The following is a 26,313-nucleotide window of genomic DNA, read 5'->3' as shown; positions in this document are numbered from 1 at the left end:
AAAAGTTGTGAGAAATCTTACCAGCTTTCTAGATGTGCTAGCCTAAATAATTCCTTGTTTAGCACTTGCACTGGGTATCATACGTTTAAAATAATGTTCTTATTTCCATGGGGTTTTTCCAATCCTGTATGAATTTTGAACACCTCTTCCTAACTATAGATGCTACTTCCACGCCAAAGGGTTTCCCATAAGTTTTTTTTTAAACTTTCGTATCTCTAGATTCTGTGACCTGGAGCTGGCTCTCATTAAAAAGGAGACATTTGAGTGTCAGATCAGAAGTGATGCACTAAAGAAGGAAACAGGGCATTTTTGCAGACACTTGATTTTACCAGGGTTGGGACTTAAAACAAGAACCTCCTTTAAGAGGACAAACTCCAAGTTATATCTATTGAGGTACAGAATTCAAGTTTATTTCCTAGACTTACCTAGACTCTTAGCTTCATATTTCAGTTTGAATCCTTGACCCTCATTCCTGCTGTCAGAAATGAAGTGGACAAACAGCTGATTATCTGTGGTGTACAGGGTAGAGATCGGGCTGCTTCCACAAAACCGTCCATTCCCTCTCTGGGACTCCAAAGGTGGGGCAGCATTATCTAATCCATTCTTCAGCTGGAAGAAGAGAAATTGCTAACATCATTCAAGCAAACAGCCTTGGAATTCTATAATTATAGAATCACAGAATCATAGCATGGTTTGGGTTGGAAGGGACCTTAAAGATCACCTAGTTCCAATCCCCCGCTATGGGCAGGGACACCTTCCACTAGACCAGGTTGCTCAAAGCCCCATCCAGCCTGGCCTTGAACACTGCCAGGGATGGGGCATCCACAGCTTCTTTGGGCAGCCTGTGCCAGTGCCTCACCACCCTCACATTGAAGAGTTTCTTCCTTATATCTAATCTAAATTTACCTTCTTTCAGTTTAAAGCCATTCCCTCTTGTCCTAACACTACATGCTGTTGTAAAAAGTCCCTCTCCAGCTGTCTTGTAGGCCCTCTTTAGGTACTGGAAGGCTGCAGTAAGATCTCCCTGGATCCTTCTCTTCAGGCTGAACAACCCCAACTCTCCCAGCCTGTTTTCATAGCAGAGGTGCTCCAGCCCTCTGATCATCTTCAGGACTCACTCCAACAGGTCCATGCACTTCTTATGCTGGAGGCCCCTGAGGTGAACGCAGTACTCCACTCTCAGAAGAGTGGAGCAGAGGTGGAGAATCACCTCCCTTGGCCTGCTGGTCACACTTCTTTTGATGCAGCCCAGGATAAAATCAGCTTTCTGGGCTGCAAACACACATTGACAGGTCACGTGGGCTTCTCATCAACCAACACCCCAAAGCCTTTCTCCTCAGGGCTCCTCTCACTCCATTCTCTGCCCAGCCTGTATTTGTACTTGGGGTTGCCCTGACCCAGGTGCAGGACCTTGCACTTGGCCTCGTTGAACTTTGTAAGATTACAATGGCCCAACTCTCAAGCCTGGCAAGGTCCCTCTGGGTGGCATCCCTTCCCTCCAGTGTGCTGACCACACCACATGGCTTGGTGTCATCAGAAAACTTGCACTCAATCCCATTGTCTACGTCTTTGACAAAGATGTTAAACAGCAATGTAAACTTTGAACACAGATCATCTTAATGCTTCATGCCATGGGGGAAAACAATAACCTAGTGATTAGTTAACGCACAGCAATAAATAAAAGAGAGAAATAATATCTGTGGTATTTTTCTTTGGTATTTCCACCCCCTGACAACCTGGGCTGCCTTACTGACACTGAAATCTGTAACATTCTGTAGTTTTAATAGCTTTGAGGATTTGCTGACCTAGCCAATAATCTCACCTCTACATAATCTCCAAGGCTGCAGGAGGTATCCTCACTATTAACTTGGAAAGGCTGTTCAAAATGGACAGCAATGATAAATCCAGAGGTTACTACTACACGCCAGGAACAATTCAGATTAGGAGCATAGTCTTGAGGGTAGTTGGGGGATGCTATCACACCCCTGCCTGTGTAAAAATAGCCTCCACAACCTGACAAAAACAAGAAGAACCAAAGAAAAAAATATTAGCATCAAATATTCACATATTAATTTAGAGAAAAACCCTGTCTCTCAAAAGAAAGATGTGACAGGTAAAAGCAAATGTTGAAGCAAGTGTATGAAGAGCTGAGGGGCGTAGAGTAATGCACACAATGAATTATCTCCCTCCTACAAACTAGTAGATTGCAAGAAGACACACACCAAGCATCCTGACACTCAGTTCTCAGGCTTAACAGATGAGTAAGCAGGCAGCTACGCCAAGGACCTCCCATGGCATCAGTACATTGCTTGTAGCCAAGGACCAAATCGCTGTCACCTACTCAAGCTGCCAGTCAGAAAAACTTCCCCTGCTGCCCATTGTTATCCTAACACTTTCCTTGGTGCCTCAGCCCATTCAGGAATCTGTTATCATCCCTGGGTGCTTGTGGGAGGAGTGCCACTGGAAACTGTGACATTCCTGCTGGAACTTACACAGCTTTCTGAATCTGTCTCTCTCTGTTTTGTGTCTCTGCTCTGAGTCATTTATTTCTCTCTCTTAGCTGGGCATTCTTTCACCTTTCAGCTGAGCTGTTACAAACTTAGGCATACACTTTTCTTACTTCTGAAAAGTGACTGGTCTGGTTGAATCGTGCTTTGTTGTATTATATTGCTGGGGAAACAGCAAATTTTTCCTTTGCAGAGTCAGACATTTATTAATGCATATTCATGAGATGTGAATAATTGATCTGTGTGATTAATTAGATAGACTGCAGACAGCTGTTAAAAATGCCCCAGTCTTTTCTTTCCTTAGCCCATTGTTAGCTGCAAGGCAGGCATTTATCTGTGGGAGAAGAGAAAGACATCTTACTTTTGTGATAAGAGGCATTAAACCCAGCTCCAGTGACACTTGCATCTGACATGAAGTGGATGAACATTGCCTCTCCAGTTGATCTTATTGGCCCAGGAGGTTCTCGTCCACACAGAGTAGCCAGCACTGGGGAAAGACTAGTGTCTCCTGAAATCAGAACGCGGCGTTAAAACCAACACATTTGCCTATTGGTTGCTGTGGCTCATGCTTTCAGGCAGGTGCTTTTCAAGATCTTTAACCCCTAACAGATTAAAGAATATTTTATAGACCACCAAATATTTTGCTAGACTTTGGTAATTTTATTTTAACTAGCAGAATGTCTCAACATAGAGTAAGAATACTGATTTAGAGCATGTTCCCATCACTATCAAGATTGCTTAAGGTCAACGGACATAAAAATTCTGTGGGACCTTGGGTATCTATTGCAAGCTGTCAGGGTAAAGCAAGATTGGCTTCTCACCATCTTGGATAATAAGTTTGTCATAGTTGCATGAGCTGTGAGATTCTATGTCTAGGGCCAGGATATTGAACTCCACAGTAGATCCAGGAGCTCTGATAAGCCATGAACAGTCAGCAGAATTTCTGTAATTCATGGGCCAGCCCGGTGAGAAGAGGAATGAAGGTGTTTCTTCAGTTGTTACAGTCCCTCCACATGCACCTGTCACATACAAGAAGTCAAAAATGAAAGCACCCTCTTTTCAAACTCAACACTCCCCCCATATAATGTAAGATGACAGATCTATAATTAAGCACAATGGGAGCACATTCATGATGCCTGTAGTCACAGGAATGCGTTTCTTCTACTTCAGTTTGGACCAGGAGTACAAAATCATAAAATCCTGACCTATAAGGATGTTCCTGTACTACCTGGTGCAGCAATGACGTGACTTATTTTACCATGAAGAGTATCTAGCAAAAGACCTAAGAGCATCTACCACAGTTTAACACTGGTTGCATATCAGAAAGGAATGGTGCATACATAACCAATAATACACATACGATTTAGACCCTCTTGAAATCAAAGTACTTTTTGTTCTCCGCTTCTAATGTCTCAGCTTTGTGTTCATATCAAGATGGAATCCTTGTTGGGATATCTGGTGGCTCAGTGCTCTCCCAGTACTTAAACCCGTTACATATATATTACATAGCTGCTACTACCCTGCAGAACTCCAGAGATCCCTAGTCCCTCTGTCCCCAGAAATCTGCCTTAAGATTTAGAAAGAAGGCATTGCACTATGTCCTAGTTAGTCTTAACTTCCTCTTGTTGATCTTCCTCAGAGAAAAACAATGGTACAAGAAGCATATTCCCTCTCCTTCCAGAAACTCTTTGTCAGAGGTATACAATCATACCGAGCATATTCTCTTTATTTATGGGTATGAGATGCATTATAGTGAAAGGTTTCATATCACAATTTCCAGTGATTTAAGAATGTGGTTTCAAGAGGGACACTTGAAATGTACTTGATTCAAGAGGCATACAAAATGTTTAGCTTTCATGAAATACCTGTGTAAAGAAAAACGCCCTCTAGCAACATGCTTATTTTTCAAACACTGTAAAACAGTGTATCTGAAAGTCCCTAGAAAATTGTTTTACAAGGCTGTTAAAATGCTTAATTAAAATGTCAATGAAAGCTTTCCCTCTGTTAATATCTAGGTCTTTCTCTTGTGGGGAAGTTTTTTTTTTAAAGTAAAACTCAGTATATCACTGGCTGTATCACTTTTAACTGTGCAGCCCACTGAAAACCCACCTCTAGCAATGGTGCGTGTAACAGCAGAAGCATCCACTGCATACCACTCCAAAAGAAAGCCTTTTCCAGTCACAGATGGATCTGACTGGAACTGGATTGTCATTGAACTGCCAGAGGATTCAAAAGAAGCAGGGTCTGTGCCACAGTATGTTGCAACAGTACGAGAATGAATGGTGGGCCCATCATAAACCTGCAGAGAGAAGAACAGTGCCATTCCTCATAGAGACAGATTTTCATCCAGCCCATTCTCAACAAGTTTCCAAGCAGAAAATTACCCTCTTTAAATGAGTAAGGGATCTTTCAGCAAATCCCTGTTAGAGAGAAACTTCTCTTACAAAAATGGAACAAAATCTCCCTTTCCATTATATACTGTTAATTGTGAAGCTTTCACAGAAGAAGGATATGAATGGAAGCCATCAAATTCAGCTCATTCCCCTCACAGGGCTGCTCTTTGGGGACATGGACTGGTCTCCCACGTTAAAAAATTCCACTGGTGCAATCTTGTTCCTTGCGAAGGAAAAAATCAACATGATCTGCAGGAAAAAAACCCCATTTTTTTCTTCCCTCCCCTAAGGAACAATCATATTTAAAATTCTATCAAATAAATATGCATTTTTTTCATTTTATATATTTATAAGCCAAAACTTTTGCTTGTTAAAAGATGCTTCTGTTTTGCCACCATTCAAACCTATTTGTGTTCTTGTCCTTTTCCCTCCAGTAAAAAATGTCCAGTAGAGAAAGCTAGAAAATATGAAATAAACATTAACATTACACTGAAGGTCTGATCCTTGTGTCAGGTTAAAGATCAGGCTGATTCACACCCACTGAATGTGTAGTCAATTTAAGAAACTCATTTTGCTTTCAAACAGACAGACAAAGAAAGGCAGGCTGAGTTACAAGAAAGAAGATGCTGTTAAAATCTGACATGTGATAAGGAATAAGCTGCATTTCCTTTTTGAACTAATATTAAATTTGGATATCACTGAATTAATAATGGATTGAATATACTGAATATATGGAACTAGTATTAACTTTCCCAAAGATGAAAGAAAAGGATAATTTGTGAACCAGCTAGTTAAAAAAAAGACAATAAGAGATTTACCTTATTTAACTAAGTACTTACATTCAGCTAAGTTCAGAAAGAAGTTGCTGGCTCTATTGCTCCATTTTTCTTAGCACCATGCATGCTATATTTTTTAGCCTGGCAAAAAGGCTAGACTGTATTACAGCAGGGTGCGGAGAAACAATCAAACAGAAAGGAACTGGTACCTTCCTACTGCTGACAGCAAATTACTGATGCAGAGAGCAAAGAAGGTGCAAGTAAAGGATTGTTCCTTGTAGGATTTAAAAAAAAAACCCACCTTATTTTTAGAGACACTGAGATGTTATTATTACCGTTGTCCTCAACTGAACCAGCACAGAGCAAAGTTCAATCTGGCATCTGAACTGAAATTCTTGGATTTGAAAATTCAGCACTGTACCATTGTGGACTTATTTTAAATAAGTTTCAAATTTACTTATTGGAAATATCTGTTAGGGAGCCAAAGAGTATGTATACCTTTCCTATAGCTAGTAATTATTGAAGATGTGACAGCAAAAACAGTAAGCCACACCAGATCCTTGGAAATTCTTCCTGTTCTTCTTGTAGGTTTCTCTATTAATAATTTTTATCACAGTTAATTGATATAAAGTAACTTTTCACAATGAAATCACCTTTAGCTTGTCATAACGGCATCTGTGATGATCTTCAATGTCCATCTCCAGGATACGGCCATGGATAACTTGTGAAGCATTAACGTTTATTCGCCACTGGTAATTGGAATCGTGAGGGTAACTTCTAGGCCACTGCGGTGAAGCTATTCGTCCTCTGTTTCCCACAATGTCATTTCCATACACTGAAAAACAAGAAGGGAGACAGCTAATGCCTCTTATTCACATAGATTAGAAGGAGTATTGGGGCCCAGCCTGCAATATAGCTTTCATTTCAGCCCATCTGATTTAATTTACTTAGGACTAGACAGTGCTGTGAGGCACAGACTTGTGTCTCAGACAATCCTAGGATGCACATCTAATTGTTTTCTTCTTGAGGGATGCAGTGTGCCCTTATCTGAAGGGAAACACCCATTCAGGCCATGTGGCCCTACATGTAGGAGAGGTGGGAAGATGGCACATCAAAATTCCCCTGACTGCCTACTTCATGTTAATTTCTTCCCAAGAAACATTAAATATTAATTTTTTTAATGCCTTTGTGTGTTCTGGTGAAAAATGGTTCTGATTTGATTGACTCATAACCTATTGAAAATTCCTTTTGACAATTAGTAGTAAAAGTCTCAAAATAAGGAAAATTGTTGGAAGTTTAGCTTGCATAATCAGAATGGCTCTGGATCTTCAGGTTCAGCAATCTGCTCATGCAGCAAGTCAGACTGATGTTTACAATGATCCCTTGAAATTTTGGATCTATAAACTGGCATCATTTCCTTTTCTTCTAATTCCACTTCCTGGTTAATGGCATCTAGATCCAGACTAGAAGATGAACAGCCATACTCAAAAAAGCAAAATGGAAAGCTGGGAAAGAAATTATTTTTTCTTAGTTTGTCAATTGCCTAATAAATGGCAACATAAACATTAAATACCATTGCTCACTCTCAGGTAGCAAAGACATATGGTTGGGTATTTTTAACTTTAACAGGCTATTGGTAAACTTGGGTTGTCATAGAAGTTTTTAGTATATAGCTCTTATTCGTATCTTCACAGCCCAGTACTTCTGATGAATCTGAAAACCATGTGATAAACTGTTAGAAAACAGTCAGTAAAATACAGGACATTTTATTCTCTGTAATCCATGGAAATTTTTGCTTGTAGAAGGATAATATGATCAATCTGAAAAAAATATTGTCTGTTACCATAATTTTAAAAGAGAGAATGTCATGTCTAATTCTTCTGATTACATTATACTTAATATACTTACACACGCAAGTCCTGTTCTGATACATTTTAGAGTATCCCTTTACATTTGGGATAAAAAAAAAATTACAAATAATTTTAAAGTGAATTTAAAGGCTTGCTTACATCAACAAAAATTTTCTAATATACAAGGCCAAGCAATCACTTTTTTAAATTGTTTTCGAAGTGTTATCAAAGAAAAATAGTTTTCAATTAAATAACATCTACTCACAGTGAGAGAATGTGGCCCTGAAGCCAGCACCAGTGCCTGAGCTGTCTGAGACAAATCTGACCCACAGGACATGTCCAACAGTAGATGTATAATTTGAAGGCAAAGAGTTCCCACAGAATCGTCCTGCCAGCGTGCCTGTAGCACTCCCTTCACGAATCTCCAGGAAATCTTTGGTGCAGCCGCTACTATCTTCGACCTGAAACGCTCTGTTTCGATAACAGTAGAAGAGCATTAGCAGGCATATGACTGACACATACTTTGGAGTTTGCTCTGCCAGGCCACTAATCCCCCTATAGCTGGTATCTTACTATAACAGTTAAAAGGGCAGCAACAAAACCCTCCAGAACCCAGAAGTCTGTGCTCATCACCTGGCAGTGCTGCTGAAACAGGGTGCTCTCTTTTCTAGATCCTTATTTTATGACAGAGCTTCAGTTTGCAAAGTTACAATTTTTAAAGAGCTCTCAAACCTTTGTTTGGTTCTCCAAAAACAATCATGAAACACAGAAAGCCCCTGATATATAAAACAATTTTTAATATTTTAATATTTTTAATATAAGCCCAGGTCAGAGTACTTACTAGGTGCACATCTATTGTGTGCAGAGGATACTTTTAGCCTTAAAAATCAGTTTGCAGCCCCTTCATACGTGTATTATTCCAGTACACCCTCTGGTGAGAAAACAATTGGCAGAGGCCTAGATTCATTTGTAGTTAACACCTCAGAGCTCAGAAATCCCTTTGCAGTTTCTCCAGGATGATGAAATATTACTGTTTCTCCAGGGTCTCTGAGTTTCACATAGCTGGGTGTGAAAAATAGTAATGATTGCTATGAACTCTCCTAAACCAATTTTTATCTTAGAAAAGGAATGGGATTTAGTAATCAGATTATAAATTCTTAATTATTGTACCAAGCTGAATCCTAATTATATTCTAAAAATCATTAGCTGTTATTCTAGGTAAAGTGCTTTGATTCAATCCAATATACTTTTCAGAAGCAGGCTATGAATATATAGTAAAGATTCCAGAGAGTTCCTCTTACAACCAATGCCCCAAATATTCATGCTTTCTGGTTTTCTGGTAACAACTCCTCCCCTTCAGTCCTGAATATAGCCATGTGTTCAGCATACACAAGCTGTGAAATGGTTCCAACCACTCATCTGGATATACTTCAGACTAATTTAAAGCTAACCCTCCAATTGCAAGACAGGCATTTCTGTTCAGACTGAGCTGAAGAAAATGAATGCCTCATGCCAAAAAAACTTCATAAACCTCTAATATTAAATTAAATTAAATAAATACTGCTTTCTAACACAATTACTCCATGCTTTCCAGTATTTTCAGCTTGCCTTTCAGCTATGTATAACTGAAGAAAAAGAGCTTGCATCTACTCAGTGTCACTTTATATAACTGAATGTATGTTCTGCTGATAGTTTCTGCTTCACACTGGATTTCTGTTTTGGTTCTGAAAAGCTGTCATTCACTATTTTGTAGCAAATATTTTGGAACATATTTTTAGGCTGTAGCACTTCTCTGCTTCAGTGAGTAAAGGAGGAATAGAATGTCCTTTTTATTGCATTAGTGAATCAGAACACGCCTAGCAAATTGCACCTTATACAGTCAGCATGTTACTGGGCAAGTTTTCCTTTTGTCTTGATTAACCGTAAATGCAAGTTTCATAATAACTTTTCCTTTCCTGCTCATTCTTGATAGCTTTGCAAAGGGTCAGTGCTCTCTTCCTTGGCAGTAGCCACTGTTTGATGCCCAGAAACACAGAGGCTCAGTAATCTACATCATGGGTAAAGAACAACCTAACAACCCTGTTAAAGGACTCTACATTGTTCTGTGGATCGGGTATGACTTTCCTGTTAGAAGTCTTCAAAAGAAAGTTACTTTGCTGAAAGGAAAACAGGATTCCTTCAGCTACTCTCCTAGCCCCTGTTGTACCTCCACTGCTGTAATTGTCGGAGAAATTCTGAAGAGTTTAATATAAATTTTAGCCTGACAATCTGTGGAGTATCTGTGCCCTTTATATTATTCAGCTATATAAAAATTACAATGAATCTGGTAGTAAGGAAATAGTAGGAATTTCCCTTGTAAAGAAAAGGCAGACCAATGCTAAGTTTCCTCTTCTTGTTTATAAGTGAGTGAGAATTGGCTTCTCCAGCTTCCCATGCTGTTCAAACAACAAACCACCTATTTATATAAAGTTGTATATGCCTTAATATAAGCAATGACTAAGACGGGAGAACACTGATTGCAAGCTGCCACCAACCACTGCTCTGTTCTCTTTCCAAATTACTCTAAAAACACATTTCAGCTTTATCATCTGGTAATTACATTTCCTAATAAACACAGAACATCTTTCCTTCAGGTCTGTTAAAAGGCTGAATAATAACCCCTGGCAACGTATTTACATAAAGGACAGCTGGAGCCGGTTGCCAGGGGAGCTGAGAATTGTCCAGACACACTCGGTGTTGAGCAGATATGGCTCAGGATAGCCAGGGCTGTTGAAAGCTCCTCTGTCCATGTGGAAAGTACCACCGCAGGCTGCAACAAGAAGGAGACAGCAGAGACTTGAGAAGGAGGATGACATTAAAAAAAAACCCCAAAACTAACAACAAAAAAAAGAACAAAACCACCAAACCAAAAAAAGACCAAACCCACTTTGACAGAGCCAGAGCATTTGCTAATCGAGAAAGCATTTCTCCTTGTCTCGATGTTCTTTAGATTGTTGATATACTTGCTGAGACCTTGGCCAAAAAGAGGAAGTGTAATAGGAGATTTTAAAAAATGGGAACATCAGGGACACAAAGAGGTACAGGATCTGTTCTTTTTCTTAAAAGTCAGAGGCATAAGGTAGCAACACCTGGCATATGGACTTACATGATGATGATGCAGTATAGGTGGCATGGAAGCCCCTAGAAGCAAAGTTGTTGTTTGAGATGAAGTTCACCACCAAGGCATTACTAAAAGAAGTGATAGGATGTGGTATAGTAGTGCCACAGTACCGGCCTGAAAGAGAACAAGACAGAGAGGAAAAAAAAGTGTGTTCAGCATGGAATTATTATTGCTAATTTAACATTTGGAGTTAATGCCTGACAGCAACCAGGAGTTACTTTTGTTGCTTACAATTGCAGTTGTCAATTCAATCTACATAAAAATTAAATACTCCGTTTCATTTGTACAGAACCCAACTCTGGTCACATTTTTTTTTAACAGAGGAAGGCCCTCCTGCACTCCAGATACCCTAGTCACTGGCTAGTCTTCACTGAGCTCCTTCATGTTCACTCTAACTAGAAATTACAGCCTAATTAAAAAAAAAAAAATCCCATCAAATATATCTGACAGTAGTTTCAATTTCACTTGTTTCTGATTAAAAAAACAAACAAACAAACAAACAAGTGACAAATAACAAAGCAGTTACCCTGTAACAGACTGTAACATGGGGATGAGAAATATGAATCATGATCTAGCAGAAGGGCAGCTAACAGCAGAAAGAAAGATAGCAGCTAGTATCCTGGTCCTCTTGCCAAGTGAAAGCCAAGGGTAGGAGACCAAAAAATGAAACCTGCTCTTAGTTACAAACTATTTAAGTTGAGTGCAGCCCCACTCCTGACAAAGGAACATACACAAAAGTAGAGTAAGGGAGAGCATAATCAGGCACAGATACTCCGAATTTCCCAGAAAGGAATTTGAGGCAACCCTGAGGATATGAGTCAGGACCACCCTGTGGCCAGGGGTGCACTCCTGGCTTCCTGGCAATATAAGCATTGAATTTTGCTGCTCCAAGCGGCTCCTGCCACTTGGAAATGATGGCTTTGAACAGACATGTCAGGAGAATGTTGTAGAAAAATCAGGAGCAAGCAGAAAATTAGGCTTTCCAGCCCTTGAGGAAAATCCAGGAATCTGCAGCTTTCTTCACCTGTGTTCAGTGTGGACTGTGCTTATGAGTGTGGGTTATGTTATATTTTTGTACAGTTAACTGGGAATTCAGTTCAAACTGAATTGCTTGGTTCCCAATATTGTTCAGCTGAGGAGGAAGGAAAAGGCAGCTGGAGTCAACCCCAAACTGCAGGTTAATAGGAATACAGTCAGAGCATAGGAGGACTGTGCCATTCACACCGAAGATTTATCCTCCATTCCCAGTCTCCTCTGGCCAGAGTGGCCAAGGACCTTCCTTTATCAGAGAAAACCCATGAAGCAGGAGGACACTCACAGAAAACCTTCTCCTGCTTACCTTGGGTGTAGTTCTATATATGAAATAAACAAGGGAAAGGTACAATACCTTGAAGAGGAGCTTCGTAGTTATTTCCATCCAAAATCTCCACAAAATTCGTTGTACAGTTTTGACTGCTGTTTTCAATATCAAAGTCAGTAAATGAAAGTATGACGTGGTTGACTGGTAATAGCAAAGAGTAAAAACTTATTGGCATTTCACAGAGAAATAATAACATGTAAACAAACGTACCATCTTTTCTTTTCTCCCCGAAGTCGAAGTACATCATCTGCACTAGTTTGTTCCCTGATATGTGGATTGAGTTTGATGGCAGTGAATTAATCCTTATTGCAAAGGTTCTGGTAGAACCCTTCATATTTCAGTACTTTCTAGTACAATCAACATTAGAAGCATAAGATTTAACACATACACATAAAAATCTGTTTCCTAGTATCTGAACAGCTTCATTATATACTGAAAGTGTCAACCAACACAACAGGGAACATCTACACGCATTCAGAACCAAACTTATTTCTACACATCCGTGACCTTCTGTCCCTTTGTGATCTATACCATAGATCTGGACAAAATGTGAATTGATGCTGCCCTGCTCCAGGCTTAGAAAGAGCTGGTTCTTTCATCGTTTTGTAACACTGCATATACATCAATTGGACTGGTTAAACAATCATTAACTACCCTCAGCTATTTTTGTACAGAATTGGATTTTCCACACCCTTGGACTGCAGGCTATGTCCTGAAAAAGAAGATTTCTGACTCAGGGTATTTTTGACTCTCATATTGCTCTTGCTTGTCTGATATGGACAAAGGTGAAGTCACAGTCCACAACTGGAAGAACAGAGGCTGTTCTCAACACCTGCCTGTGACAGTAGTTACTCATGGCCTTAGAGCTCCTATAGCTTGATCAGATCAGAAAGAGTCTCACGATTTTAATGATAACTAAGTTGACCAAGCCTGAATTTGACACAAATATTTTGCTTCTCACTGGGCTACAATTAGTTGTCTAGAACAAGCCGAAATGACAGACATGGACCCAGGCGCTGCATTCAGCAGGGTGCCGCTGAATGGCATCCAGCTGCACAGCCTACGTGTTCAGCACGCTTGTGTCCTGTCTGGTCAATCAATTCCAGCTATCAATGTGGGTCCTCAGGATATAAAGCAAAAAGGAAAAACACAGTGGGAGGCAAGAACAGGAGACTTGTTGGCCTTCTCAGTAAAAGCAGAGCAGGAACTCTGCTGTGATTTGCCATTGGCTAAATCTACTGTATATGGTTATGTAATGTATGTGTACTATGTATGTATGGAATGCTGTGTGACTGGCATAATGAAGCCGCATGTACCTATAACATGAGGTATGTGGTGGTCCCGGTGGTAAGTGGAGGAAGTCACTACACACACAGGCTACTTCTAATACAACATTTTTCTGGTCTCTCATACTGACGTAATTCAGGAGACAACAGTTATGTATGAATTTTCAACCTGGATCCAGGAAAAGACTGTCTCTAAAAATAAGTGTTGTGTAGGTAAGGAATAGCTTTGAGAATTGATTTCTTGTAAAAGAATCTATGCCAAAAAAAGTATTGCTTATCTCTTGATTTTTGTTTTGGTGTTTTCTTTGGAAAATTGATTTTCATTTATAACTTAGCAAAATGAACTTAAAAATGTGATTGGAACATTCTATGATTTTAACAACAATGACTAAATATCAGATGCATAACTGAAGTTCAGTGGTTGCTATTAAAAACAAACATTTATTTAAATGATGTTACCACGATACTATTACACAATTATTAAATATTTTTTAGGAATCCTATACAATGTAAAGGTAATGCTGAGTATTAAAGGTAATACCACTATCTGATGGAAAATATTTGGTGTTTTATGATCAATCATAAACCTGTGTACAATTAGACAGGGACATTTGAGAGTGTATCTATTCACATAAGGCCCATTTATTTGTATTTTGTTATTTGTATTTTAAATTTAAATTCTTCTGTACTTTTCCTCATTATTTAATTTTTTTTTTAATGTTAACAGCATAGATTTGATTTAACGCAACTCTAGCTTGAAAAATGCAGACCAAAATAAGGTCAGCTAAATACATGTGCTTTAATTGTATATAAACCCTTAGATTTTTCTCAGGGATGAATCCAACTTCACATAGTATTCAACACCTCATTTATAATTGCAAACTTGGGTCACAGTAATTCAGCTAAGATGACAAATTGTAAACTGTCTTCCTCACTATGCACTAAATCCTTTACAGTGAAATCTGATTCAGGACAGATTAGAAGAGCCACACTCTCCAACTACCAGGATGCAGAACTTCCTAGAGAAATAAAGGAGGAATTTTGCATTGTTATTACAGAAAAGAAGATGAGGATGTTAGTCACCATAGCTAATAAAAGATGTTTTTACTTACATGGTTCCTGAGCCTGAATAATCCAGCTGCAGTTCTGATTGTCTGGGTATTTGGCAGGATACAGAGGGGAGGAAATTGCTGCCCCAACCGAATCTGACTCTATGAAACTTCCGCATGCTTTAGAATGAAACACACATACACACACACATATTTATATATACAAAACACATGTCTTAGATTCTGTAGTGAAAATGAATGCATAAAATGTACTACGCTACATCAACATGCAATGAGAATAAAATTCACAACAGTAATTTATCAGAAGAGATTTAAGGGCTAGCTCCCAGAACCAGGTGTGCTTTCTTGACCTGGATCCACAGGCCATGCTGCACCTGGCTGACCATCTGTGGGAAGCCAGAGTGACTTGGGAACAGATCTCATCTTTAACAGGCACCTCACACCTCATAAGAGCAATCTTGGGGTGAAAATAACTTGGTTTCAGGGTAGTGCAATCATACACCCATTTCTCTGATCATTTGGCTGTGCTGGCAACTAGGAGGGGAAAAACCCCATAAAATATCCAGAAACTTCTAATGCCCATGTGTGGCATCACATTGCATTGGCAGGATCCTCTTGTGAGCTGCATCAACAAAACTGCAGCTGTGTGAAATGTTGCACATGTGCAAGAGCTTGGCTGACTGTGCAGCTTTGGCTAACAGTGCTGAGTGCTGTCATGGCCCATTTCTAAGCATGCTGACTCATCAGAAGCCCCCCAAATCTGAGTTTAACACATAGGTGCCTTAAACAGCAGGGTGAGGAGTTAGGTACCAAAGGCAGAGATTAATTTATCATGCCATGCTACCTAAAACATCCAGCAGGAGATGGGACTTACAGGTTTTTCTCAGGAAGAGGGAAGCTAGATTGCCTACATCCTAGGCAGGGAGCACCTGCTCACCAGGCATGTTTTGTACAGGACCTAATCCAGTAAACATGCTCTGAGAATGTTTAACTGATTAGGCTTTCATACCTGTTAGTCAGAAATGCCTAGCTATGTATCTAACTCGTACCTCAACAACTGGGGTTCCTGACATTTTTGGTGATGCAAATTCCTCCTTTATAATTTTTCACAATATTTTCAGAGACAAAACGTTTCTGAAGAAAGTACTAATTTATAGTGAAAAGAATCCTAGGAAGAAAATGAGAGAAAAGGATTTTCTCTACAAAAACTACACGGCTGTACCTTGGGAGGAAAAAATGTTTCCAAAGTTATTGCGGAAAAAAAAAAGAAAATCACCAGTCATCAAATAGTACCTAATTTCACGAAAAATTCTGCCCAGTTGATGTCATTTTTCATTAAAAAGGAAACGATGTAAAATACCAATTAGTCCTACACAAATTGGATGGTTGATGTTTGGCAGGGATTGCAGGCTTGAATCCATAGGCTTCATCACCAGCACCACACAGAAGCCTTTTATGGCTTTTCAGATTCATGCACATGGATAGACACATAAAGTGTTATTTTGTCACTAGGTTTATGGAAACTGCAAGTTGCACATTTCTCTCAGGACAGTTATGGGTAGCTACCCCTCTAGGGAGGAGGAATAGGAGGCTGCTGATGTATGCTAGATGCCTTACTACAAAAACCATTCTCTTCCCCCAATCAAAGAATCTAAGATAACCCTTAGATTTAAAATTCTTTATAATTTGGAAACAATCAGTCCTGTTAAAGATACGCGTCAGTATGCTACATGAATAGAAACAACACCTTTTGTTATCAGCTGTGCTAAAAGATTGTGTCTAATACAAACAAACTGGTGATTAGAAAAATGTACATTAATGTGAATGACAAAATTACCTTCAGTAAAGCGAGCACTGAAGCCCCTGTGCTGGTTGGTTGCATTAGATTGCAGTCGAATGTACATCAGATTCCTGGAGGATGTGATAGGAGGAGGATGCTGTGTTCCGCAGAGTTTTCTAAGAAGGTGTGCTTCATTGCTGGGACCATCAAATACCTGTTATGAAAGATCAGTTAAAGTATTTGGCTTCAATAGGAGTAACGAGAAGACTTCTATTTCATTCTCTCTCTTACGTTTCATACAGTTTGATTGTGTTACAGCCCTGGTATGAGCAGTGTAAATAAACTGTGCACTGCCTATCTTACGATTGTGACCATTTCCAAAAAATGCATGTATTCAGGATGAAGATCCTGTAGCCTTTATAACAAAAATGCATCAAGTAACCATCTTCCTCTGTATGTACCTGGTATAGAAGCAACTCTCCTTTTAACAATCCAGATACCCCCATACATTTACTGCTTTCTGTTAATAGCTAACATGAGCTCCTGCCTAGCTTTTATTCAGTTAAGCCCTACATCTTGCCTCAGTAAAGACTTCTAAATTGGCCCTAACATGCAAATAGTGCAGCAGTGGGAACTATGACTGTATAAAAAGATACAGGATTACGATTTTTAGATATATGAACCCAACATCAAGGATCAGAGTCCATATATCTATGCTTTATAATAGCTTTAAGGTGTGGAATTGCACATATATACCTGAAGTGTAATTTAAGCAGAAGATGAAGAAAAGTAGAAAAAAAAAAAGGAGAAAGAAAGTAAAGTTGGGGTCACAAAACTTCACTTTTAATTCTACCACAAATGCCTTCCTTCTCTTTTTTTTCTCCCTACAGCTGACAATTTTGTTTCCTTCCTCTCTGTTTCATAATCAGGAGGAGAAGGATAGTGAAGTTAAAACTAATTAGCTTCTAGCTCGAGGGGAAAATGGCCACAGTCTCAGAGCCTCCCGCTAATCTTTCCTAGCACTCCAGCTGACATGATTTGTTGCTACTGTTTTTGAAGCCATGGGTCAGTCTCAGAGCCCTTGTGCCTGGTTTCAGAAGTGATAAGCACTGGAGCCATCAGCACAGTTGCATGACCCACAGAGGAAAAGCCTTTGGGCTAGTGGCCAGCAACAGCAGTTGAATTCAGTTCCTGTTTCAGTGTTAACGTCCTGCATTACCATAGACACCTCATCAATTATAACCTGTGACTCAGCTTCCTATAGCAAAATGGAGGAAAATGTGAATAGAAGGGCTGGAAGGTACTCAGGTGCTAGGATGTTAAAGGCTGTATAAAAGTCCACTTTGAGCAAAATAATGCCATTCGGTTAGAAGAAATGTACTTCTTGAGATTGTCTTCTTTTGCTTCAAAATGCCTCACATTCCAGCCTATCTGTGCAATGCAACACAGACAAATTAAAACCTTCTAACTAGGCTGTGTAACACAATGCAATGTTTCTGCCTCCAGTATTCAAAAGCCTTTGAGCACATTAGTGAAAAAAAATATATAAAAAACAGTAGCTGAGAGAAAGGTGAGCTGCCTCAAATAAACTTTGGAGCTGAGAAAGAAAGGACAAAACTGCTTAATCCACAGGCATACCCTACATAGCCAATGCTGTATTCATGAATTAAACATTTGCCCTTGGGCCTGTAACACTAGCTAGCTGTGTGGGACCTCGTGACAGAGCATTAAGTGTACTGCGATGTCTGTAAAAATGAGTACCTGGTAAAGAGACCCAAAATATCCATCCATTCAACCTTCTTTTCGCTCTTGGCATCCTGCCACAGTCAGCTCTTTAATACGTAGTGTGCAGTGTTTATTCTTCCTCTGCACATACATTCTGTATATAAGACAGAATGCCTCGAGCTAAAACCCACAAACCATGGAATGTGCAAAAAAGTAATAACAAAAAACCCCTCAGGAATTAAGGTACTGTCTTTCCCTAGACAGTAGTGAGAGGATTTTACCTGAACGCTAGAACTGAGAATAAGCATTCCCTTGACAGAGTGTAGAGAGAGGGCCTGACTACAGTTCACATAAACTGCTGGTTTTGATGTATCTGTGCCATTGCACAGCTGAGTGTATGACCATTGACACATGGGCTGTTGTGAGACTCTAGTAGTTCAGCTTTCTCACTCAGTAAGATATTAAGGATGAGTAATATAAGAGTAGGCATTTCATTCCAAAAGCTTCCTGGAATAAAGAAGTCTTTCTGTGGTAATACTATGAGAAGAACATGAGGTCAGAGGAATGTTTTCTAAATCAAGCGTATTTGTGTTTCTGGGCAGCTTGCTTGAAGGATAGTACTGTCTCCTCTTTCAGAAACCCAGAAATGATTCCTAGCCTTTTTCACTTGCTAAAAATCTGATTCAAGCAACAGTTCACCGTAAGCATTAATGAGATACAGTAGCAACTCTTAGGAGTTATGGCAACTACAAGTTAATGAGGAACAGTAACACATTGATATTTTATGGCTGCATCATTCTCGCTCACCTGCTATTCATTAGCTTAAACTATTTTATAGGGAGGATTTCAGCCTTGAATCTAGATCAGAAACCACACTGTTCACACCAGTTCAGGAAAGAGTTGCGTCTCTCTGCAGCTTCTTGAAGTTATTTTGAAAGCATCTGAGATACGCATTTCTGTGGCAGCATGAGTAAAGGAAAATGATGCATCCACTTACTTAAAAGCCAAGTTTTCATTTGCACTGTGCAGAGCAGCAATTTGCTCTTCTCTTCCCTTTCCACAGTTAACATAACTGACTCACTGCCTTCTTGTTCAAATGTGTCCTGCATTTTGCAAAGGTATATGACAAAAAGAAGATATTTTTTGTCTTCTGAGCCATAAAAACTTAACATATTCCCAGCTGTCCTCTCTTGGAAGATCCTCTCCACCAGCACCTGGAATAAATAAAGTCACACCTCCTCTCTAGCTCCCAGAGGCTTACATTTCCACATCCCTATGTACTACTTGTTATACTGCAACAAGAAAGAAAAATAACATTTACTTAATGAAAGCCACTGAAAAGAACAAACAATTTCTCCCTCCACTTCTCAGTGCCTTGCACTACAAGCACTGCCTTCTGAGCTGCATCCTTGAGTCTCCGAATAGTTGAAACTCCTGCTGACTGGCACTGCTGGTGCAGCATCAGATACAGTGCTGGTTAAAAATCAGTGCATTCACTATTTCTTTCCTTCTCTGTTCCTTCAGAGAAACAAATTTGCTTGTTGTAACACACATTCTCTAGATAGAAATGAGCTGGTACACAAAGAAAAATCAAAAATCTATTCCTTATGTATGGTGACAGTGATAGCGAAGTCTCAAAGATCTTATGCTTTCTACAGAATGTAACTGAGTTATGTTTGAGATCAGAGAGAGTAAAGGCTATACATCCTCATTTAGCAGATGAAGAGATGCTAATCTGTTCTGAGAACAGATAAGGTACAGAAATGAAGGCATAGAAACCGAAGAATCAGCTAAGTTTAGGCAGTTAAGTAAATGAAGAATGTGCTTTTTGGTGCCCTGGACTGCTCTCTGCGCACTCCACCTACTGCCTCTAGAGGGAGCTCAGAGCAGTTTCACCGGGGGTTACTGCTACCGTGCCTGCTCGTTCGGCTGAACCTAAATCTGTGCTCAGATTCACGTGTGAAATCATTGAGCAGAACTGAAAAATGCACTGGGCTTTTTGGAGCTGCAGCATAACCAAGAAGAAGCCGACACGAGTATCTTCCCTCTCTCCATTTTGCTCACGTAAAGAATGTGCAATGGAAAACACTACAGGAAAAAAAGTATATTTTTGTGTATTCCCCATAGAAAGGGTTTTACGGTAGAAATATTTCTTTTAAAAAAATCTCAGCCAGAACACAGGGAAAAATGAGTGGATCTAGAAGGGGAAAGATGAAGGAAAAGGCCATTGGTACACTTAAGGGTGGAGGGAAGCCCCAGGAGAACTCACAGAGCAAATAAATTCTATAAAGATAAGTAAAAATTTAAGAAATAAAAAAGGGTGGAACCACTGTGTTACTCATACATAGTAGTTGTTCCTATATTAGAGAGAGAAAAACAACCCATCTGCTTCCTTAGCTACCCACATTTTCCATCTACACAGCTTTTGGAATGTAATTCCTAAACCATTCCCAGTCAGACATCTACTTACATATTTTGAGGCACTCTGTCCCCTCCCTCTGTTCTCCTGTGTGAGGCATATAGCAAGCCTTGGAATGAGATGAACGCAGATCCCACCCAGATGTTGGTAACAAGCGGGTTTCTGCTTACTGGTGTACCAGGTAGAGAAAGAAACCCCATCCACTTCTTTCTTGCCCTGCTGATCCCTCTACAGTACCACTGAAGAGCTCTTCTCTACCTCATACAACAGACTCTCAGAGCCCTTCATTAACTCCTGGCTTCAGATGAGCATTCTCCCTCATCAATTTTCAAACTACCCTCCATTTGGTGGGCAACAATTGATGCCTGCATTAAATTTAAATCTCCCTCCTTGCTCACATTGCTGCTTCAGTTGTGCTTGCACAGCTGGGGCTCACAGGGAACTTCCTCCATCAACAGCCCCAAAAAACAAAAAAGCAGAAGCAAGCAACAGATACTCGTACAGCAATAGAGGACAAGGGGTGTCACTGCAAACTCCACTTATACAAAGAGCTCTGCCACAGTCATCTCTGCTAGCTGAAGGACTGGTGCCTTTCAATGACTAAAAAATCAGTGCCCATATCCAGCCTATAAAGGTAACGGGAGTTGTGCCCGTAGCTGCACAGAGCTCATGGAGTTGTGTACTCTGCAAAGGGTTTAGATCAGGCATCCTCAAACTTTTTAACCAGGGGGCCGGCGCGCGGATGCAGTGGCAGGCAGCCATCTGCGGCTGCTTGGTTTCCCCCCCCAACCCCCGGCAGGGGGGTCTGTAAATACCGGGGGCCGGATTGAGGACCCTGGGGGGCCATATCCAGCCCGCAGGCTGTAGTTTGAGGACCCCTGGTTTAGATAGATACATACATACATTGGCATCGTTTAAAAGAGAAACTTGTACATCAGGTCTTTTCAGAATTTAGCCCTTAATTTGCAGATATTTTTTTTTAATTTATACCAGTACTGCCATTCCAGATGGCCTGAGTTTCTGTCAAGCAATTTGATTTTCTACTCCTGTGTGATATCACAGAAGGCTTAGAAGGTTTTCCTATAGATTTTTCCTTTCAATGATCCTGCTGGTGAATTTAAACCATTTGAATGAAAAGACAAAACTATATTTTCCTATTTCAGAACCAGAAAAAAATGAACAGTCATTGTACAGATGCTTTGTGGCCAAATGAAATCTTCAGTTCAGCTCAGCAAATGGGGACATACTTGCTTTTTTCTGGTTCAGTACAAAAAAGCTTTACGAGGCAATGCTATTAAAACTGACGCTGTTTTCAAAAGAGTCTCAGTTCCTGCCAAATTGAGTTCTCTGTGAATGACAGTTTATCAAGGAGAGGAAAGCTGGATTTTGGGCTACAGCCACTGTGCTTTATCTGACTGGTACTGATCACACATGCCTTTGTACTGAGTAAAGTGCAATCTGACATCGAAGGTCAGGATTTCATGTCCCTGCTCCCAAAAGGCCAAGTGGAGACGTGGAGAGCTCTTCATTGTCATGTCCTGATTGAGCAGCAACTTTAATTTCTGTGACATCAACAAAAGCTCACAAACCCACAGCAATGTGAAGCTTTTAAGAGAGCAGCAGCTCTAATGAAGCAATTAAAGAGACAGCTGAGGAGCACCTGAATACACAGCGCATCCATAAAGAAAACCAGCCAGCCACAATTCCCGCCGGATGCAGACCTCCCTGTCTCCTGAGTTTGTAACAGAGTGTAGCAGTCTATTAGATATGTGGGCAGCCCATCCTATGGCTTGGAGCAAACTGTGGTAAACTGCACTATATTTGGGAAAGGGTGTCATAACAACAGCCATCTATTTATGTATGAGGTTATTCCTGCGGTACTAACCACAGTTCACACCACCAGCAGGAAAAACGTGGTGCCAGGATGCAGCATGCACTGCTTTCAAGAAAAGATCCTTCCAGATATTAAGTGGGAACCAAGAAGAATGCAGAAATACATTTGTGAAGCCTATTTCATTGGTGAAGCAAAGAGAACTAGATCATAACTATTTAGGTGTAAATTTAAGCTTTAGCTCATCAGTGAATAAATATGACTATGCAACCAGGAGTCTGAAACCAACTGCAGCTTAGGTTGCATAGTAGGCTTCCTCTTTTGCAAGCATTGCACCAGACTCATTAAGGGAACTTTTGAAATTTCTATTGTTACTTACCGCAACATTGCCATAGTCACATGAATAGTGATTTTCAATGTCCAAATCCGTGAAATTCAATAGGACTCTGTGGTTGTAGTCAACTTGGATAACCCAAGAACAATCTACGTTGTTACTATAAGGTTGAGGATAGTTTGGAGAATGGATTTCCCCACTGGCAACTTGGAAGACACCACCGCAGCCTGAAAGAGACATAATCAGTTTTAATCACAAGCTCTTCTATGCTTAGCGAGATTCCACCTATATTTTGAAACTAAGAACATCTCCATCTTTATATTTTCTACATTAAACTTTGGTAAGATGAGTGCTCCAATCGTTGAAGTGTCCTGTCCATAACAAAAATCAATGGAAATTACTATCAGGAAAGTATAACATGATCATTACTGGTGAATATGCAACAACAATGCCTGTGAGTAATGTTTCTTTCTAGTCACAGGCTGGTAGTAGATGTTGTAATGGCCGAAGTATTAGTGCTGCTAATCCTCTATCCTAGATATTGTAAAAGCCATCAAAAATACTGTTCGCATGAATGCCTCAGAGGTAGCATACTGAGAAAGCAATGACTATGCCTAGCTGATCATATGTGAGTAAACCATTTCTGAAAATACCAAGACAGCTAGGAGCTCCCCTTTTCCCACGAGCAGTACAACAATTGCAAGCCCCAAGTTTCTACTTCTCTGCCCATGCAGTTGAGGGCACCTTCAGGTATTTCCAACCAGAACAGCTCCAGTACTCATGAATATCTAAACAGCTTGGAATGATGGATCTTGTGTGGGAAGTGCTAGGACTTTCTACAGGACTAACACAAACAAATGAACTTTTATATGTTGGAAAGGGATGGAGGAGGGTGAGAGAAAGACATTGGGACTGCTGTAGATGGAGGCAGCCCGCTGGAAGGATAAAAACTATACTGTTATTGTTTTCTGGTGAGTGGGTATTTTAGAGGCTAGAGGGGGTTTGGAGCACAACAGGCAAGATGCTGTAGAGGGATGAGAAAGCTTCAGGGGGCCTAAGTAGTAAAAATAAGATCTCAGAAGGGGATTAATTCAAAGGGCTATTGTAGACTTCTTTTTTTAAAAAAATAATCTTGCGCCTTTCTCATAAAACTTATGAAAATGGAGAAGTATAAACCTTGACAAACTAAGGAATTAGTGTGCTTAATCAAGCAAAACTGCAAGAATTAAAACCTGCCTCTGCTCACTTTTCATTGCAATTATTTTCCGATAATTGGCCTTTTCATAAGAACTCCCATGTAGAGACATGTGGCTGGGTCTTTAAAGCATGTCTTCTTTTACTGATTACCAGTAAGGCTTTGAACAAATAATCACACGGGGGATGGATGAACCTTACAGAGTTCAAGTATTTACTAATCACTCCAAATATTTTTGGAGTCAGCCGAGTTCTCCAAGTTAAGCCATGTTCTCAGATATTTTTCAATTTACAGTTTAAAACCAAAAGCACAATTCAGCTAAGAACTCTATGTGGGTGAGTGGGTGGGAAGAACTGTTAGCATGCAAAAGTAGTTTTCTGATTACAGGAATGTCTTGATTAATTATATAAAGAAGAAACCCCAGCAAGATAGACTGTTACAAAATACATACATAGGCCCAGATTTCAGCTAGTTAGCCCATTTATTCTCTGTGTGTCTTTCAGCATCTCTTAGTGTTACCGAATCCAGTAACACCCACATTCTCCTTCAGCTTTCAGTCCTATGCTGTTTGACTACTTTAAATGTTTGCATGGCTGATCCTCGATTCTCAGACTTGCTGAATTTCTCACGGTATTAATCAGTATACTCACCACCTGGATTTTCTTGCCAGGAGGCATTAAACCCTTTCCCTGTCACTGCTCTATCTGTCTTGAAACGAACGATGGCTGAATTGCCAGTAGTAGAGACTCGCAGTGGGTTCTGTGCTGATCTTGAAACACACAGCTGGACTAGTCTAGGAGAGAGGAAGTCAGGGCCACCATAGACCTAGAAATGGAAGAAACTGTCAAAGTTTTTCAAAGAAATTGTCTGCCACACAGAATACATGAGAACTTTTTATCTAAGAGAAAAAAAACTCTGCAAGTATTGAAAGTCATATCACATTTTGAAATGTAAAGTAGCTAATACAGTTATTTTCTCTGCAGGTTTACTTGGCATCTGAACTACCTGGTGCAAGTATGAAATTCTAGATGATTTCAAAACACCTCTGCATTAAATAAGAATTTTCTGCTTTGGGAACTTCACCACATTCTTCTTTTCCCATCCCTCCAGGGTTAGAAACTTGTTTCTGTTGGGATATAAAACCAGATTTTTTTGTGTGCTTGTGCAAACAAACCGTATTTCTTTGCAGGAATCTGTGCTGATATTTTGCACCCTTTATGTTTAAAGGCACAGCTAAGACTGATTTTTAAATTGTGGCTAGACTTCATTACTCTCTCTGATAAAACCATTGCAATTTTATCTACTTCAATGGCAGAATCAACATCCAAACGATGGGATTTTGGTCAAGTAAACTACGTTTTAATAATACTCTTCAGAAACAAGGAAGTATATCATACATACTTGCACAAGAAGACGGGGTTTGACTTTTAAGAGGGATTATTTCCTACTCAGAAGAGTGTGCCTCAGGCAGTTATAAACCAGAAACCCACCATTCTCTTAAACGTTATCAGCAGTATTGTGTACTTTAGAATGCATTTTTAAACCAATTGAACTGAATTAGATGGCAGTGCTGAAGCCCTGTTAATCCTGTTCTTGTTTTCCAGAAGGGATGTAGGATTTCAGTTTGAGCCCCATTTATAACTGGTGGAACTGGCTCCCTTTCCTTAGTCTTCACTCTTAAAGCTGAACACACATGCTCAGTGCAATTTTCAAACCCAGACATGTGATTTTGGTGCCTAGTGCCTTCAGTGATTGGATGTTCTTGGCTTCTTGCATGCTAATGAAATGCCACCTGATATTAAAGAGTCTCCCACCTTCCGTTGGCATGTCCCTGGTAGGACAGTTGCTACAAAAGCCAGCTTGACAGTAACCTCAAATGTGAAAACTGTTGAAGAGGTACACCAAATAAAGACTGTGCTATTGTCTTTCAGCGTCTGAACTAGCAACAGATGCATTCTCATTGTATCAGCATGTATTATGTATAAATCCTAAAGCTAAACTAGAGAATGGCAAGTTCTAACAAAACCAGGGAATAGGAAGATAAGGCAACAAATCCCATCAGGATTTTCCCACCAGTAGCATCTCAAGTCTGCTCCGATATTTTATTAGTCTTGTAAACACCACAAAGGTCAAAAAAAGCAATCCATGATTTCAGACAGTGGTAGTACTGTAAGAACCAGCCTGCTATCTGGCCCTTTTGCCTCTGATGACTTCTAGATAAGGGGCAACTCAATATTTTCATAAGCTCTGCCTGATACTTTTTAAGCCCAGAATAAGTTGGGGTTCTGTCCAAGCTAAATATCTCAGCAAGTCTTGCAAATAGCTGAGCTAATCGCACCACCTCTAGGGCTAAATGTAGCACATTGCTACATAGTTTTATTGATCGTGTGCTCACTAACTGCTCATGTGCCTGACACTGCTCTGCCATTGGAGGTATAAGGGAAAGAATTTTATTTTTTTTTTTAACAGGAAAAAATATTCAGTGATTCCAGGGTAATGTGAGACCTCAGAAGCTGAAGCTTGCATCCCTAGAAGAAACAAGGAATTAGTTTTTTTATAAATGTCATAGTCTGTTAGATGTTCAGAATATATTTTGTTATAGTGGCTGATTACACAGGCTTAATAGC

The 26,313-nt window shown here is 39.9% G+C and overlaps 1 protein-coding gene across 11 annotated transcripts in view; it reads right to left on the bottom strand.

The window, feature by feature from the left end:
- CUBN (cubilin) overlaps positions 1–26,313 on the bottom strand; it is a 155,263-nt gene that overhangs the window by 50,761 nt on the left and 78,189 nt on the right. For all 11 annotated transcript variants that reach the window (XM_037387144.1, XM_037387146.1, XM_037387145.1 and 8 more), the window contains 14 exons: positions 24,337–24,511; positions 22,537–22,718; positions 16,240–16,396; positions 14,445–14,561; positions 12,074–12,187; positions 10,672–10,800; positions 10,203–10,335; positions 7,792–7,997; positions 6,330–6,511; positions 4,617–4,806; positions 3,329–3,526; positions 2,869–3,015; positions 1,823–2,013; positions 426–609 (listed from right to left, as the gene is read on the bottom strand). In XM_037387144.1, the coding sequence (XP_037243041.1) occupies positions 426–609; positions 1,823–2,013; positions 2,869–3,015; positions 3,329–3,526; positions 4,617–4,806; positions 6,330–6,511; positions 7,792–7,997; positions 10,203–10,335; positions 10,672–10,800; positions 12,074–12,187; positions 14,445–14,561; positions 16,240–16,396; positions 22,537–22,718; positions 24,337–24,511 (2,305 nt within the window). The remainder of the gene's footprint in view (positions 1–425; positions 610–1,822; positions 2,014–2,868; positions 3,016–3,328; positions 3,527–4,616; positions 4,807–6,329; positions 6,512–7,791; positions 7,998–10,202; positions 10,336–10,671; positions 10,801–12,073; positions 12,188–14,444; positions 14,562–16,239; positions 16,397–22,536; positions 22,719–24,336; positions 24,512–26,313) is intronic.

This window comes from Falco rusticolus, chromosome 4, assembly GCF_015220075.1.
Source record: "Falco rusticolus isolate bFalRus1 chromosome 4, bFalRus1.pri, whole genome shotgun sequence".
In the NCBI taxonomy this organism is placed as follows: Eukaryota; Metazoa; Chordata; class Aves; order Falconiformes; family Falconidae; genus Falco; species Falco rusticolus.
Note: the sequence above shows the minus strand (reverse complement) of the source record. Positions and strands in the feature narration are given on the sequence as shown.